The 17,693-nt window shown below is 40.2% G+C and overlaps 1 protein-coding gene across 1 annotated transcript in view; it reads left to right on the plus strand.

Moving 5' to 3' along the window:
- Positions 1-17,693, plus strand: part of SOGA3 (SOGA family member 3) — a 69,430-nt gene that overhangs the window by 49,758 nt on the left and 1,979 nt on the right. Inside the window, exon 7 of the mRNA XM_047759056.1 lies at positions 145-449. Coding sequence (XP_047615012.1) covers positions 145-255 — 111 coding nt within the window. The 3' untranslated portion in view covers positions 256-449. The remainder of the gene's footprint in view (positions 1-144; positions 450-17,693) is intronic.

Below are 17,693 nucleotides of genomic sequence, written 5' to 3' on the forward strand. Positions count from 1 at the left end.
GTAGCCTTCAGATCTTGTAAATATATGTTGGGGAGGGTTCTTTATCTTAAATTGAATGAATGCTGAGGTTAGTTGATATAAATTTAAGTTTTAAAAATTATTATTAATTAATTCTTCTCTTTGTCTTTGCATTTACCTTCCCAGATGTTCCAGCCTATCATTTTACTTATTCTCATTCTTGTATTATTTTCATCACTTTCTTACACAACGATATTTAAACTCGTCTTCCTTTTTACACTGTTTTTTGTACTGTAAATCTTTCATCATTTACCATTCATTGTAGTATTTCAGTTTGTTTGTTTTGTTCACCCTTCAAGACAAGAAGTAAAAGAAGTATAATTTCTGTAGTAACCAATGCTATAAAAACACTGAAGACTGCTTATTTCTTTAAAAAGACACATCTTACCCCTACCGAATTCAATAAGAAGCCCAAGCGTTAAAGATTTCAGGTAAGGGAGTAAGTATGACTTCTCTTTTTATAAATCATTTTAGCTTTTCCCTCTTTCTTTTATATCTTGATTTCTCCTGTTCTTGATAAGGAGAAGAATGACTGTAAAAATTGCCTAAGTCTCTCAATTATTTCTCAGTAGTTGACTAATATGGTCTTTCAAAAGCTGGACATTCACAAGTTGATCACGTTTTAGAAAATAATATAGATTTAAAAGTATCTTTGCTGAGTTGCATCAGACTAACAAGGTAATTTTTATATCCAGTAATTATCAATGAAAATTATGGTGAACAAATGAAATGTGACCATCATGGAACCTGAACAATTTATTGCTGTGCTGATGGCAGTCTATCCAAACAGATGTGTTTGGAAGCATGAGAGTGGGTTAGGCCTTAGTTCACTGAGAAATTAATTATCCTTATCCTACTGTATTTGACTAGCTTCGACCATTCCAACCAAACTAGCATTTCTGCATTTAGCTATTATACTTTTTTTTTTTTGTCTTTTTGCCATTTCTTGTGCCACTCCCGCGGCATATGGAAGTTCCCAGACTAGGGGTCAAATCAGAGCTGTAGCTGCCAGCCTACACCAGAGCCGCAGCAATGTGGGATCCGAGCCACTTTTGCAACCTACACCACAGCTCATGGCAACGCCAGATCCTTAACCCACAGAGCGAGGCCAGGGATCGAACCTGAATCCTCGTGGACACTATTTGGCTTTGTTACCCGCTGAGCTACAACAGAAATCCCCCCCTTTTTGGGAAATAATTTTGAGTGGGGAAAAAAACAGTCATTCTTTAGAACTTCATTAAATCACAGTCTGAAACCAGTAGCATAGTTCCAGTGGGAGTTGCTCTCTAGACATAAACTTACTTTGGTGACCTTCAGCATTGCTCTTTTTCCTTCTACTTAAAGTGACCTGGATAGGTTGCATGTACCCAAAAGGCCCTATTCTGTCCATCTCTTTGGCAGTTTTGGACTGTACCAATGCCACCAAGATTTAGAAATACTAGCACTCAGAGTTCCTGTCGTGGCGCAGTGGTTAATGAATCCGCGTAGGCACTATGAAGTTGGTTGCTCAGTGGGTTGACGATCCAGCGTTGCCGTGAGCTGTGGTGTAGGTTGCAGACGTGGCTCGGATCCTGCGTTGCTGTGGCTCTGGCGTAGGCTGGCAGCTACAGCTCCGATTGGACCCCTAGCCTGGGAACCTCCATATGCCGCGGAAGCGGCCCAAAGAAATAGCAAAAAGACAAAAAAACCAAAAACAAACAAACAAACAAAAAAAACCAGAAAGAAAATAAAAAAAGAATCACTGCATACTTTCAGCTTTTCATCTTATATATTCAAAAGGCTAGAGAGAACGTCATGATTTAAAAAATGAGTGAAATAACGTAAAGGCTATATTTAATCAATTATTTAAGCGTTTAATCAATTATTTAAGTGTCACTTAAAATTTTTTTCATCTTAGGGAAAGCAACCACCTTAAAAATGAAAATTTTTCTGTTAGACCCTCGATCAGCCTCCAGACCACTATCTCAGTGGAACCATTTGAGGCAGGAGAACTGGAACAAAAAGTAAATGTTTGAGGGCTGGAATTTATCTGAAACTTACTGACTTTGGAGCCAGATAGAGCCAGTTAAGCAATGATTCTCAGCTAACTGCGGAGCATTTGGTAGTTTCTGGAGGTGTTGTGGGTTGTCACAATAGAGCAGGAAGCCCTGTTGGCATTTAGAGGAAAGGGGTCAGAATTTCAAATAGTTGTTGTGCCCAAATTGCTAATATTGTCCCTGTGGGGAGGCATGGCATCCAGTGCACCTGTTCACTTCAGAAGTAGCAGGGGTATTCAGGACCCTGAGTAGCTTTAAAAACTGGCTTTACATTTGAAATGTTCTGTGTACCGCGAGAAGAATCAAGAACTAAATATCTAGATCAGTGGTTTCCTAGCTGCACATCAGAATTCCTGGAAGGTTTTTAGAATTGAGACCCTACTTCACACTAATTGTAACTGAATGTATGAACCCAGGGATTTATATATGTATTTTTAAAACTTCCAAGAAGCACTTCTTTACATGTTTGAATTATTTAAATTTGAAAATACAGCCTTGGAGTTCCCATCATGGCTCAGTGGTTAGCAAATCCGACTAGGAACCATGAGGTTTCAGGTTCAATCCCTGGCCTTGCTCAGTGGGTTAAGGATCCGGTGTTGCCGTGAGCTGTGGTGTAGGTTGCAGATGAGGCTCGGATCCTGCGTTGCTGTGGCTCTGGTGTAGGCCGGTGGCTACAGCTACGATTTGATCCCTAGCCTGGGAACCTCCATATGCCACGGGAGCAGCCCTAGAAAAGGCAAAAAGACAAAAGAAAAAAAGAAAATACAGCCTCCACCAAGGTTACAGTAAACTCTGTGATGCTAGCTATATAGAATTATCGTTTATCATGGTTTTAGTAGACCTCAAAGTTCCAGGCATTCGATGGTTATCCATATCTAGAGCATTTCCACCTTTGTCATATGGCCTTTGCCAGAAGACCTCTAATGACAAAGCAGTTCTATTTTTTCCACACCAGGGATAGTGTTAGAAAACTCCCCTTTCATTCAAACAGGTTTTTGAAACAAACAACATCAGAGAAGACAAATAGGAACCATATATGACAGCAAGGAGACCCACGATGAGCATCATGTGTGTGCAGGGCCACCCACACACCTGAAGATACAGGCACATGTAAATGCTGAATTAAAGCCTCAAGAGGATCCCCCCACACCCCCCCCCAAGAAATCACCACTTTGTCTTTAAACAGTTATCTCTGCCACAAAGCTTTCCCCCCTGTGATCCATAGAGAGGAGGATATGGTGTCCCGCAAATCCACCAGGAATGAGGGATGCCAGCTGACTCTACCTTCCAGACCTGGATGAAAGAGGGTAGATAAAGAGATTTGAAAGAGGAGCAAAAAGATAGAACATGGACCCTTTTCCTAACAAACATTTTGAAGTGTCAGCTCGGTTAGGTACAGAGGAAATTGAAGTTGAGTTTCTACTTTTTTACAGCTTTCAATTGATTGATTGACTAGAACACACATGTAAACAGCTAACTCTAACACTGTACTCTCATTGACATGCCAAAAAAAAAAAGGCTTGCGGTTGCAATTTATTGTTTATTTGGTACCTGAGAGCATGTTCAATTTCCCTAAAAAAAACCACAATAAAAGCCCTAGGCGTTCTTGGGTAGAATGACACCATAAATAAATGTAGAGGGAATGATATACCTCAAGGATATCTCGTGACCTGAACAGAAAAGGAGAAGCTAAGCAAGGAAAATCCAGGCTAAGCAAAACACCAGCCTTGTCCTTAAATCTCTTGTTAGAAACTAAAGTCATCCTGGCAGCAGGGGTATTAATCTTACCTATGGACTCCTAAGGCGTTGACTTTATAGAAGAATTTCATGAGAATTATAAACTCCATCCAGGCTCTCCATATATGGAACACCAGTAAAATAGTGGTGAGGGGAGACAGGACTGACTTGGCGACTCTTTCCAACTCTGCCCTACCCACCACCTAGCCAACTTCCCAGTTTGTGCCTGTGTGTATGCACACAACCTCTATACACTCTGGTGTACGGGTGTACAATGAGAAATGCATCCACTCTCAGGGAATTGACCTGCCTCTATTTCAGGGGACTGCTGGGGGCCGGTAGTTGGAAGGTGGTCTCAGCAAGCTGCCAGCGAGCACAAGATGACCTTGTCCTTTGCCTTCTTCTTCTTGGAACTTCAGGCTGGTCTATGGATACCCAGGATCTAGGGTGCATCTCTCCCTTACATCACAGGACATAAACATGGGAAGAAGGATTTCCCGTCGTGGCTCAGTGGTTAACGAATCTGACTAGGAACCATGAGGTTGCAGGTTCAATCTCTGGCCTCGCTCAGTGGGTTGAGGATCTGGTGTTGCTGTGAGCTGTGATGTAGGTTGCAGACGCGGCTTGGATCCCACCTTGCTGTGGTTCTGGTGTAGGCTGGAGGCTATAGCTCCAATTCTACCCCTAGCCTGGGAACCTACATATGCCGCAGGAGCGGCCCAAGAAATGGCAAAAAGACACACAAAAACGGGGGGGGGGGGGAGAAGTTAACAAAGATGGAGCCCAAGACCTCAGAAAGAGAGTCCCCTGTATCTTTTTCCCCTCCCCTTTGATCCCAGGCTGTTTTGTTCATGAAGAAAACAAAATCCTCCAATTACTGAGCCAAGGAATCTTCTCCCCTTTGCACCTTTGAAACTGTGCTATTTAAGCATCCTGCTAAAAATATATTCAACTAAACCTTATTGTGGAAAATTCCTTTGCATGCACATTCTTGGATATGGGAAGGAGGGTCTTTGGTAATTTGGCCTAGATTTAAGCAATAAAGAATTCAATTGGCTATTTTTAAGCATAATAGGCTCAAACTCATAGAACAAAAGAAAATTCATTGCTAAGCCTGGAATGTATTGGCCTGCATTCCTCAGCCTTCACTTCAGTCTGTGTGGTATCGGGAAGAGGGTTAGTTCTTCAGCTGCCAGTGAGGTTTGGAATGTCAGTTGGGTAGCTAAGCCTTAACTCCAAATATTCATGTGATGTTAAGCTATATTCTTATAGAACTATAGCCCCCTTTCATCTGGTAATATTCGCATTTTGGATCAGATGCCCTCATTGAGTTTAAGTAATAAAGAGAAAGTGGTAGAGGATAATTCCTGCATCCTTCCAATAACACTTGCTGTGTGAAGCTAGTTCTAAAAGAGAAACACCCAGGCTTTTTTGTTCACGGAGAAAACAAAATCCTCATCTGATAATATCAGGAAGTGGGAAAACAACGCTTTGGGGAACCACTTTGGCATACTGTTACAACCTTGCTTAATCAGAAGAAAGGAACAGCAAGGGCAATATTCACCTCTTAAAAATAAGGAGAAACTTCAGAAAAAAACTCCACCTTTCACTGCCCAGTGTTAAGCCAAACCGTGTTATTCCAAGGAACCCCATCTTATCTTACACCTCAGATGTTTATGTTTAATAAACTTAAATGTATTGACATTTCCTGATTATCCTATTTCATTGTCACCATTATAAAAGTTTTTTAGTTCATAGTTGTATGAGTTTTCCTATAGCTAGATAGGGTACCATTAAAATCCAACATCCGAAAATAAAATTGTAAGATTTTTTGAATTCATAAAATTTTCTATGATAGAAGAGTATATAATCAATGCTGTTTAGCAGTTTTTCAGCCTTTCAAAAAAATTTATGTAACTTTCTTGACTTATGGATTAGAATGTTTCTTTACATGTTATTTAAACCAAAATTCCAGTTTAGGGTATTTCAAGCTCAGTTCACAATATTTTGCTTTTGCTTTGATTATTTTTCTTTTAAATTATCAGTACATTTTTAGATACATTAAATAAATAATTTAAAATTTTATCCTGTACCAAAATAAATATTAAATAAATAGTATGTTGGATTGGAGGATTATACTAATTTAGAAACTAGAGCCTTTCAGAAAAGTTTAGAAGACTTAATCATTTTGCTAAATGGCAAAAGACCCTGAAGTATTCAGGAATGATGCAACTATTTCAGGAGCTTTATTATACTACTCCAGAGATGGAGCTCTGGAAATTATTGATTCTGGAAAAGTGTACTTTGCATGCTTTTTTTTTTTTTTTTTTGGCTTTTTAGGGCCACACTTGTGGCATGTGGAATTTTCCAAGCTAGGGTGGAATCAGAGCTTTAGCCACCACCCTATGCCGCAGCCACAGCAACTTGGGACCCCGGCAACGCTGGATCCTTAACCCACTAAGTGAGGCCAGGGATCGAACCTTCATCCTCATGGATAGCAGTCAGGCTCATTTTTCCTGAGCCCCAGTGGAACTCCCTACGTATTTATTTTCTGTAGTCTCTTCTGAGTGTTTCGAGTTGGGCTGCTTATATAATCTGTGTTAACGAACACAATGCATAAGTGACCATTCAAGGCTGATAAAAAACATTTGTTATTTTCTGAGCTCGTATATTGTATATTGATACACATAATGTATCTTTGAAGTCAGCAAGTCAGCTCTTTGAGTTCACTTCAAAAGTTCCTGCCTCACCTTCTGTGTTTGAAAATTTAAAGTGTGTCTGCTTGCCTCAAATGACTTAGTAAGGGAAGAGAATTTAAGAGCTTAAAAACATAATGCCTTAGGAGTTCCCATTGTGGCGCAGTGGTTAAGGAATCCAAGTGGGAACCATGAGGTTGCGGGTTCTATCCCTGCCCTTGCTCAGTGGGTTAAGGATCCAGCGTTGCCGTGAGCTGTGGTGTAGGTCGCAGACGTGGCTCAGATCCTGAGTTGCTGTGGCTCTGGTGTAGGCCGGTGGCTACAGCTCCGATTTGATCCCTAGCCTGGGAACTTCCATATGCGTGGGAGCGGCCCAAGAAATGGCAAAAAGACAAACAAACAAACAGTAAAAACCAGAATGTCTTACAGCATCTTTTATTTCTTAAAGTCAGAAAACTCAGTTTAGCATCTAGTTTGTAATCCCATTTCTTTCTCATGAACATGTGCAATTTTGCACAATCCATTCCCTCTGTCATCCTCTTTGTATTAACTCCTGGACAGATAAAATGGACTTAGACTATTTAAATAGACATCCTCTGTGTTGGCCTGAATCAATTATTTAGAACTTTAGAGGGAGAGTTTAACATGAGCCAGCAAAATTGATTTATTCTGAATTTTTGGAAACTGAGCTCTTTACCTAAAAGGACATGTGTATCTGCTGGAAGGACTTAGCATTATTCTAATTGCTTAGACTCCATGTAGTAGAAAAAACCACAAGAAAGCAGCCAAAGGAGGTAGTTGAATGGAAATGAGGCTCCCCCCGGAACTGGACTTCCAAGTGTTGGAGTGAGAAAGCTCTCCAAGAAGAGAAGCTCAAGCCTTTAGTCATGCTTCTCACTTCCAAGGGAATGTGATTTATTCCTCAGTAGCTGTTTGTTTGAAATACTGATATTTGTAGACAGTAGATGGATTAAAAATTGCAGGGTGGATGCAAAATGGTTGGAAAAGAAAGAATGAAGTCAAAGGAATCTCACTGTGCAAAATATTTCGATGGCAACCACAACAAAAGAATACAGTGTAAGGGCCAGGCACAGCCATCAAGGCACTGTGTTTGAGAGACCCTGGTGTGCAGAGTGGGCCCAGCTGACTCTGCGGAAGTCCTCTGATCCAAGTGGACCCAAAGGTACACTGATGTGTGACTGTGGCCCTCCCTTTCTGTACCCTCATCTCCAGATCGTAGCCTTCTTATATCATGATGCCAGGTTTCTTTGCACCTGGGCACCAAGACCTCTCACATTAGCCCCTCAAAATCTAGCACCCACTCATACGGGTCCTCTTTCTGGTCTTCCCTCTCTCTCCCAGCTGCATGGCCTCTGAGTGAAAGAGATACCTTTTCCTTTAGATAGGTTTTTATGACAGCGATTGAGTTACCTAATTTTGATTGGTGGTTCTTTAGAGTTTCTGTTTCCTTGTTACAGTGCTCTGTATGTCTATCAATAGTCTTTCTTAATGCATTTAGGATTTGTATTACCTCCTTTTTGAATGAGGGGTCTAGTAGACTGGAGAGGTCTGTTTCATGGTTCTTTCAGGGGATTTTTCTTGTTCTTTCAGTTGGGAGTAGCTGTACTCCTTTTCTGTGCAGAGTTGTGACTAGCTGGTAATTGCTTCCTCTGTCAATGGCATTTTGTTACTCAGTTACTAAAACTACAATACTGTCACCCATTGGTGACAAATCTAACATTTCTGGTAGAAAATAGAGGTTGGTTGGCAATGCCCTGGGACAGGGCAGGGCAGAGAGAATAGGGATTAATTCCTGCATCCTTCAAATAATATTTGCTAAATGGCCTCTCTTAGCCCTCTTTACTGCAGGAACTTGCTAACAGAAGTGACCCAAAGTGGCCCTCTTGTGGTGGACAGGGACTCCCAAGGCCCTTTTCTTGAATGAAATGAGAAGTAGCCCTAGAACAGCCCCTGTATTATTTAGCTTTTGTTGTCATTATTATCATCATCTCCAAAGTCACAAATCTGGAAATAATTCAGTGAAATGCTAAAAACAAATTTGAACACCATAATCAAGATCTGTCTCTAGTCTTAAATAGCCCACATTTCTAAAATTTTTTGCTTTGTTTTTTCAGAATATAAACCAGTACTTTAAAAAATAAAACAAAACAGAGAGTTTGAAACTGTTTCTTTTGAATATTTCTATCATCTGGAAATGCCTGTATGTAAGCCCCATGACAGAGCTAGCTGCTTGGCTAAAAAAATCTGTTGACATGTCAGCAACCCTCAGAATAGAAGAGAGAGCCAGCATCCCATGATTCTAGGGGGAAAACATCCAGCACTGGGAAAAGAGCACATTAGCTGAAATACCACAATCTAAATATGTAACTTCCATGGATAGTAAATGCTCTGTGTGTGACTCTCATGATTTTTATAACACCAAAAAGATTCTAGTAAGTATCAACATTATATTTCTTGTACTAACACAGAATGTGAACTCTGTCATTCTAGAACTCTGATTTGACAGAATCAACTGTGGAACTTTATAAAAAATTAAGAAACCTGGGCCTTAGCACAGGATGGTCCAATTTAGAAGGTCTGGTACAAAGTTCCAGCTTTAGTAAATTTTTTTTTATGGCTGCTCCTGCAGCATATGGAAGTTCCTGGGCCAGGGATCCAGCCTCCTTCTACCCAGTGACCTGAGCCGCAGCAGTCAGATTCTTAACCCACTGTACCACAGTGGGAACTTCCAGCTTTAATTTTTAAAATAACTATTTGAGTGATTGCAGTGTAAGCCAAGGTCTGAGAGCACCAAATGGTCATCCACTTGGTAGAATGTTCTCCATATTTGTTTGTAAATTTGTCTTCATCTGGCCCAGAGTTGGTGCTCACAAATATTCGTCAAGTGGAGTGTTAATTTGAATGCCCAAGACCTCTCCCGAAGGATGGAAGATTATTTAAGATTCAAGAGAGTTCTGCTAAGCAACTGAGATGTATCATAGAGCACTTTGAAAATTTGCTAAGGGCAGACATTATTCTAGAAGGAAGCATTAGTTAAATTTGTCACCTATAATAGCTTCTAAATTTTAACACGCTATAAGAATGAATTCAGGAGTTACCTTCGTGGCAACTAGCATCCATGAGGACGCAGGTTCAGTCCCTAGCCTTGCTCAGTGGGTTAAGGATCCGGCATTACCGTGAGCGGTGGTGTAGGTTGCAGATGCGGCTCGGATCTGATATTGCTGTGGCTGTGGTATAGGCCAGCAGCTACAGCTCTGATTAAACCCCTAGCCTGGGAACTTACATATGCTGCAGGTGTGGCCCTAAAAAGACCAAAAAAAAAAAAAAAAGATTTCAGTTTTTCAAAGTCATCTCTTTTCCATTTTTTTCCCATTTCCTTTACGATAAAAATAGAAATACAATACCCTTTTAATTGGTAAATATGTTTAAAGAGTAAAGGAAAAAGAGGCTGAAAAATTATACAAGCAAGAAATCAGAATCCACCCGGTCTCATACACAGCCAGGTTACCATAGCATAAAGAGATTCAATAAATAAATGCTTTGTGGTGCTTCAAGATAATCCTTCAGACAGAAAACTTGTAAATTAGAGGAGTACCCGTGTACTAAAGGCAAAGTTGGTGCATTTATCCCCAGATTTTTTTCCATCACTAAGTTAAAATTGTTTTGCCTTTGTATTCTGACCAAGCGCTTACGCTATTGAGGCGTACAAGCTTCTTTAGATAAATAGCCATCGAGATAAATACTTTGTTACATGAGTCCTATGATATACTTGGAAGAGGAAGTATTCTCTCCTTTACTTGGACTTAGAAGAAACCTAAATTTAAGATTTGATAAAGCCAGAAATCAACAGCTCATGCCCCCAGTTCTACCATCCCTGAGTTCTGTTCCCTTCCCTGAGTTCCTTGGAATTTTAAACATCAAGGCTCTCCCCCAGAAAGTAGAAGCCCTGGATTCTCTTCCTGGCATTGCTAATAAGTGGCTTTATGACCTTGAGCAAATGACTTCACATCAAGGCCTCTTTCCTCAACTGTAAAATGAGAAGCTGGACCAAACGATTTCAGGGGTTCTTTATGGCTATAAAATTCTTTAAGCCTGACAACATCTGCTGGTGGCATTTATGTACTCAGTATTCCTCCTTCCCCCTTTCCAAAATGTTTTTGTCTGTGGCTTAATATCATCATTTATATAGACTTTTTAAAATTTTCCAGCATTTTCCTTTTTTGTTTCCTGAGAGCAGCTCATGTTTCTACATGTATTTTACATTAAGTAGAATGTGCATTTGTTACACATTTTGTTATATGTTGAAATAGGATTAATATGACATCAGATATTAATGATGCTTTTAAATTCTCTTCAATATATAGAGCAATAGTTTGAGTCAGTTTCATATTTGAAGGTTTAAATACTTAAAGAGGTTAAATGTAACCTGGATTACTGGATTATTCAACAAATTGCATTTTCTTCCATAAGGTTTTCAGCCGTTGTGACACCTGCTTAAAAATATCAGGAACTTCAAGACTTCTGAATATCACTGTAGAGATAGTATCTTTTAAATCGGCATCAATCTTTAAAATCCATGCATTTTATGTACATAATAGTAGAAACTTTTTTTTTCTTTTTGCCTTTTCTAGGGCCGCTCCCATGGTGTGTGGAGGTTCCCAGGCTAGGGGTCTAATCCGAGTTATAGCCACCAGCTTACACCACAGCCACAGCAACACGGGATCTGAGCCGCGTCTGCAACTTACACCACAACTCACGGCAAAGCCGGATCCTTAACCCACTGAGCAAGGCCAGGGATCAAACCCAAACCTCATGGTTCCTAGTTGGATTCCTTAACCACTGCGCCACGACGGGAACTCCTAGAAACTTTTTTAAAACAAAGCTTTCTTAAAAGCTTTTAGTGGAAAGGTTCAGAAATACATGTGTGAATATTTATTGCCTTTGCATGCTATCATCTAATCTCATTATTTTATTTCTTTTGGGTATGAAATGTAGCATAGAAATTGTAGCTAATATATATAAAAATATTAGCTGATGTACAGTTTCCATTTATTCAACAGAAAGCGTTGATAAATACCTTGGAATGAAATTCTCAATGTTTTTGTTCCTAGTTTTTTTATTCTGTATATAATTTATAACACCTGCAACTGGGCCACCCATTAAAAAGAGTATTGAAGTAGGTACTATTAAGTGATAATATAGAGTAACGTAATTTCTTTTTTTTTTTTTTTGTCTTTTTGCTATTTCTTGGGCCACTCCCGCGGCATATGGAGGTTCCCAGGCTAGGGGTCTAATCAGAGCTGTAGCCACTAGCCTATGCCAGAGCCACAGCAACTCGGGATCCGAGCCACGTCTGTGACCTACACCACAGCTCACAGCAACGCCGGGTCGTTAACCCACCGAGCAAGGGCAGGGATCGAACCCGCAATCTCATGGTTCCTAGTCGGATTCGTTAACCACTGAGCCACGACAGGAACTCCAAGTAACAATTTCTATTGTCATCAGCTACATGTTATCTGGAGTTCTGATAGGATTCAGAAAATAATCGTGATTCGATTTACAAAGGGCATATGGAAATTAAGAGGTCTGGAGTGGAAGAGAGGGTAGGAGGAACAATTTTATTAGATGATTATGCATAAATGCTTTGGGGAAATTCCTTTCCCAGATTTCCCACCTCCACCCCACACCAGGCTCTTCCTCCTGTCCTGATAAAGAATGATAAAGAGGGAGGCAGAATGAGCTGACATTTCTTTTTTTTGTCTTTTTGCCATTTCTTGGGCCGCTCCTGCGGCATATGGAGGTTCCCCGGCTAGGGGTCGAATCGGAGCTGTAGCTGCCAGCCTACGCCAGAGCCACAGCAACGCAGGATCCGAGCCGTGTCTGCGACCTACACCACAGCTCACGGCAACGCCGGAACCTTGACCCACCGAGCAAGGGCAGGGATCGAACCCGCAACCTCATGGTTCCTAGTAGGATTCGTTAACCACTGCCCCACGACGGGAACTCCTGAACTGACATTTCTTAAGTGCCTGGCACTGTTAAGTACCCCATTATACTCTTACAACAGCCTTTGGAATTAAATACAATTATCCCTTTATGGAAGTAACAGGCTCAAGGTTCATACAGATAAGTGGTGGCGGTGAAATTGAAACCAATATCTTTGTGACAAAATTCCAGGGTCTTCAGTTAGAGAAAGTGGTGCCAAGACCTACGCCTCTACATGGTCAAGTTTCTGTGAATTTTTGGCAAGATACTTTCCCTCTTTGAGCCTTGGTTTTAACAGGAAAAAAAATGGGCTAATAACCTACAGACAACAGTTTCTGGGAGAGTGAACAAAGATAAAGATTCATGAGATATGAGAAGTACTTAGTAGAGAGTCTTGCAGAGAGCTGTCTCTCATGTGTCATAACTATTATTACTATACGAATTGTTGTTGTTGCTTTTGAGATTATGATGCCAGGCTTTCAAAACACAGAATGTAATTTCACGCAGTTGTCCTACATGTACTAAAGTCCTATTATGAGCAGGTTACTCTTAGTAAACTTTTTAGCTCCCCATAAAATATTTATCTGGAAGCAAGCAAAATAATGTGATAGTGAATATGCGGTGTTTTAATGACCACACAGAATTTCTTCAGACTTGAGGATAAGACCTTATTATTTAAGCTTTTATCTAGCTTATTTGCTGAATTAGATGCAAAATGGCTCTGGACACTTTCCTTGATTCAGTTAAACCAAACATGAGCTGATGGATGCATATATGTAGAAATTCACATGCAACCTGGACATTTTGCTGGGGAGGCCAGGTCTGTTGCACGTCCAGGATCTAGGGAGCCTCTCTGTGTTCTTGGGCTGCAGTTTCCATAACTGAAAACAAGCATGTGAGTATTTCATTGGTCTTTGTTCTTCCCACAATGCGTCATCCTTTCCCCTGGGTTCTGCTTTCCTTTAGCGGAAAGACATCACCATCACTGAACACATAGGCAGCAAAAGCTGTCATAGAATCACTGAGATCTAGGAGGCGGGTCCTGAGGTTTGCCCTTTCTACTTTATTTCTAGATGGAATTCTGATCCATTTTCACACATCTTTTGAAATTATGTATATATAAAATCTCTGCACATGTTCCTCTGCCACATCCAGACACCAAACTTCCAAATGCACCGAAAAGTGCAACCTGACACTAGCAGAAGAGGGAAAAGAGAGGTATGCAAGGAGCTGATCCTTGCCTGTAAAAAAAAGAGTTAACTTTTCCCAAGAAACAAAATCTAAAATTGGCCATTGTCATCGTGTGATATTAACACCAGCCCCTTTGGCAAGTTTGAAAATCCTGGGCTCCCTTATAAAAGTTAAAAATGTCCTGGACCTGGAGTTGTTTACTCAGAGTAGGAGAGGCTCTAAAGTTACAGAGCTCTGGTTGGAAGAGGTGGCCTAAAGGCTGCCTCCGAGAAACTGACGTCACAGTAGCCTCAGCTGCTGCTCTGACATTGAGCTGAGCAGCTTTTTGGTTTGTGAAAGTGGTGGGGGTTTCAAAGGGACTTGTCAGTATCGCTCTGCTGAATGGTTGGACTTATTTTGCATTCCCGTTTTTTGCAAAGAAGCAAGATTCACCACGCTGAGACTTTTCTCCTTTAAACAACCAGCTATCCTCCCATTGCTAGACTGATCCGTGGTTGAACATCCATAGGATTTTTCCCCAGAGAAAAAAAGGTATGTTTCTTTCTGATAGTTTGAAAACAAGTGACTAATTGTGGCAAAATATAGAGCTAGAGCTGCTGCTGATATATTTTAAACCATGCATACCGTTTAAGTGGAGAGGGATTTCAACATCTGTCTGATTCCCTGTCTGTGTCCAGACTTAAAAGCAGTGGGGCGGGGTGCCTAACGGATTTTACTGACTCCCAGGGAAGAGAGAGTTCAGCTGCTTTGAGTGGATTTCCTGACTCTGGACTGACAATGCCATCCGCTCCCCAAGACTGAGTTTTTCAAACACGGCTTCTCAGTGCTTTGAACACCACTTCGTCTACTGTAGGATGTCACTGAATTTATTTCTTAAAATGCTAGCTTCATTAGGATGAAAACTTTCTCACATTTGCAAAGTGAAGTTTACGATGCTTGAAACCGCTGGTATTTGAAAATTGCCAAGAAAAGTAAGTCAGTGTTGTTTCATCCAAGATGATGGTTTGCTCCTTGCATACAAAGTATTTCTGTAATTTGAGTTGAAGTGCATGCCATTCATAATGGGTGAATCTGCAATTAGGAAGGAATCTTACCACTACATCTTTTACTGTTTAAACTGGTTAATTTTAGATGTTTTTATAAGTGAAGTGCACCTGTATGTTGGCTATTTTCTAGTTTGAGTGTACAGCTGGAGAGAAAACAAGATAGTAAAGTGAGAAGGCAAAATTGATTTCTTTAGAATTGCATGTGCTGGTACCCCCTTTGACCCTGTTGGAACATAAAGAACATGCTGAAATAGCAAACAGCAATTTTTTAAAATTCCCTTTTGCCTTGTAACAAAATCAAGTCATGCTTGCCTTTGGAAAGATGCATTTGCCAGTGAACAGTAGGGGAGGAGAAATAGGACTGTTAATCAGTTGAAATGATGCAAGTGATTCATAATAGCCTGGAGAAAGAGCTGGATAGACTTGGAGGCAAATTGTGCATAACTTTGGTGGGTATAGCCATGGGACTTCTGATTTCTTAAAATCAAGAGGAGGCAAAGCATCTCCAAGGCAAACAACTGTTCTTGGAATTATGAGACTGACAGTACCTATTGTTTGGGGCATTCCCTGTTGGAATATGTAAGCTCCTACACATGAAAAATGTGCAATTACATGAAAAGTGGTATCTTTAGAAAAAGGAAATCAGAGAGCAAGACGTTAATACTTTGAACAAGAGAGGAGTTGCAATCGAGTCAGCTACCCCAACACTGTTTCATTTGTTTGGTCCAGTTTTCACTGGGGGAATTGAAGGTTGAAATGGTAACAGCCAAGATATAGTAAGAACGAAGCACCCCTCGGATGAAGAAGTGTTACCGTGACCATCTTGAGGCTAACCTGGGAAATGCAAGTGATTTATTGTGATGTGAAACTCTGATGTTAGTCTTAACATTTCGCTTACTAGTAGGGCCGGAAGGTTAGCAGAACAGTTCTCCTCCCATCACCATACTTGCGCAACCTGCTCCCTCTACAGTTCTGGCTTCTGGCCTGGGGGAACGGAAGTAGGTTAAAATGGATTGTGTAATGCTTGCTTAGAGTTGCTGGGGGAACGTGCACATGACTAAGTAATGGGACTCGCTCTATCCTTTTTACATGTGCTCTACTGAATTTTTATTCTGAATGAAATTCTGGAGGGAGTGAAATGAAATGGAAAGTCAAGGAGACCCTGGAAGGGGTGCAGATAGCAGAAATTCTTCCTTCTCTCCCACAGAGATACCAGTATCTGTGGGCGAAAAAGAGTGACAACTAGAAACAAAGAGCACTTTTATATGTGCCTCAGCAGAAAGTACCGAAGTTGAGTTTTTGAGACGGCTAAGCCACTTTACTCGTAACTTTTCCTCACAGAACATTATGTCCCTACAAAATTACCCTGCTAGTTTTTTTTTTTAAGATTTAGGGCAAATTATAATGAAAGCAGTTTTATATAAGATTTGTCTATTCGAATTTTGATGAACAACAAAAAAAGTTTCCTAAATATTTAACTTGCCCTATAGTCTTAAAATACTTGAAAAATACTGAGGGCAAAGGAAGATCATTAAAAATATGAGTTCACATAATTAGACTTGCTTCGATCAGTTTTCTGACTCAATCAAAATCAAAATCATGGTTTTAATACAAAGAATTATAGATAAAACGAAGGAGGGTGGGTGAAGACAAGAAAAAAGAGGGAAGGAGACAGGAATAGAAGGGCAAAACCAAGAACCTGGCATTTATAGAGCCCCCATTATGATCCAGAACCGTGTCAGACATTTTGATTAAGCATCCTCTTTCTTGCACATTTAATCCTTGAAAAATTCTGTGGACCTCACTGTATTTTTAAAGGAGAAAGTGGTATATTCAGCCATATTACATTTGACATTTATGATAAGACATAGACACTAGGAGGGCTAAGTAAACCCTCCCAAGAAATTGGCACATATTGTTCTATAGGAATTTTCTTTCGAAGGCTTGTTTTTGATCCATAACCATTACACTTTCTGGTGATAGATATTTCTCTGGCCCTGGAAAGGGAGAGCTCTGTAGATTGGTCCTTCCCTATGTTAAGTGATGAGTTTCACTCTTTACAATTAAATGAAGGACTCTGTTGCTTCGGGAATGTTACCTGCATTCATATATAGTCCTATTACCAGGAGCAAGAATGATTCAGGGTTTTCCTGGATGATCTTCTTCAGGTAGGTAAAAAAAAGAAAAGGGTCTGGTGCCTTTTAACCCTGATCTAGAATTGGTTCAAGGAGAGTTAGAAATAAAAGAAAAAAAAAGAAAAAAGAAAAAAAAAATTGGAGCCATTTGCTACATAATTGTAGGAGAAACTTACATAATTGTAGGAGAGACTTCTGAACATTTATAGTGTTTAAAGGTGGGTTGAAACCTAGCAGCTCTTTTTCAGGTAGCTTGAAATTAGTCTGTTCTCTTTCTTTAACTCTCTTGGTTAAATCTGCAACTCTCTCTTGATGTCTTAAACCACTCCACTCTTCCTGAGAAGTTTCAGTGCTGAGTACCTGCTAGTCAGCAAGATAGTTTCAGCTCACAGTTAATTACATATAGTTTTAAAGCAATCTACAGTCTCTGAAAATTAGCATTGTCTGCATTTCCTCTGAACAGTTATTAGATGAGTTTAAAAGATCAATAGGTCATCAGTGTCAATGACAGATTCCCTATAACAAACAACACAAAATTCTGTACATTCCTTACAGTCTTCACTTTGTTAGGCCTTCGTTGACACATTTATCTGGGGGCAGCTTGCATTTGCTGTGGCGGACACTTGTGGTCTCTGTCTCATAGGATTGGAGGGTAGCAAATGGAAGGAAGGATGACAGAGAGAATGGAAAATGAGATTAGAAAAACATGACTAAGTGGATAAAATGAGACGTGATAGCATTTTCAACAGCTAAATCTGAAGTTACTTCTTTTTCTTGGCTGAATTAGTCACAGTTTTATGAGTGCCAAAGTAATAGATGAGAACGACC

Source organism: Phacochoerus africanus, chromosome 2, assembly GCF_016906955.1.
Source record: "Phacochoerus africanus isolate WHEZ1 chromosome 2, ROS_Pafr_v1, whole genome shotgun sequence".
Taxonomy (NCBI): domain Eukaryota; kingdom Metazoa; phylum Chordata; class Mammalia; order Artiodactyla; family Suidae; genus Phacochoerus; species Phacochoerus africanus.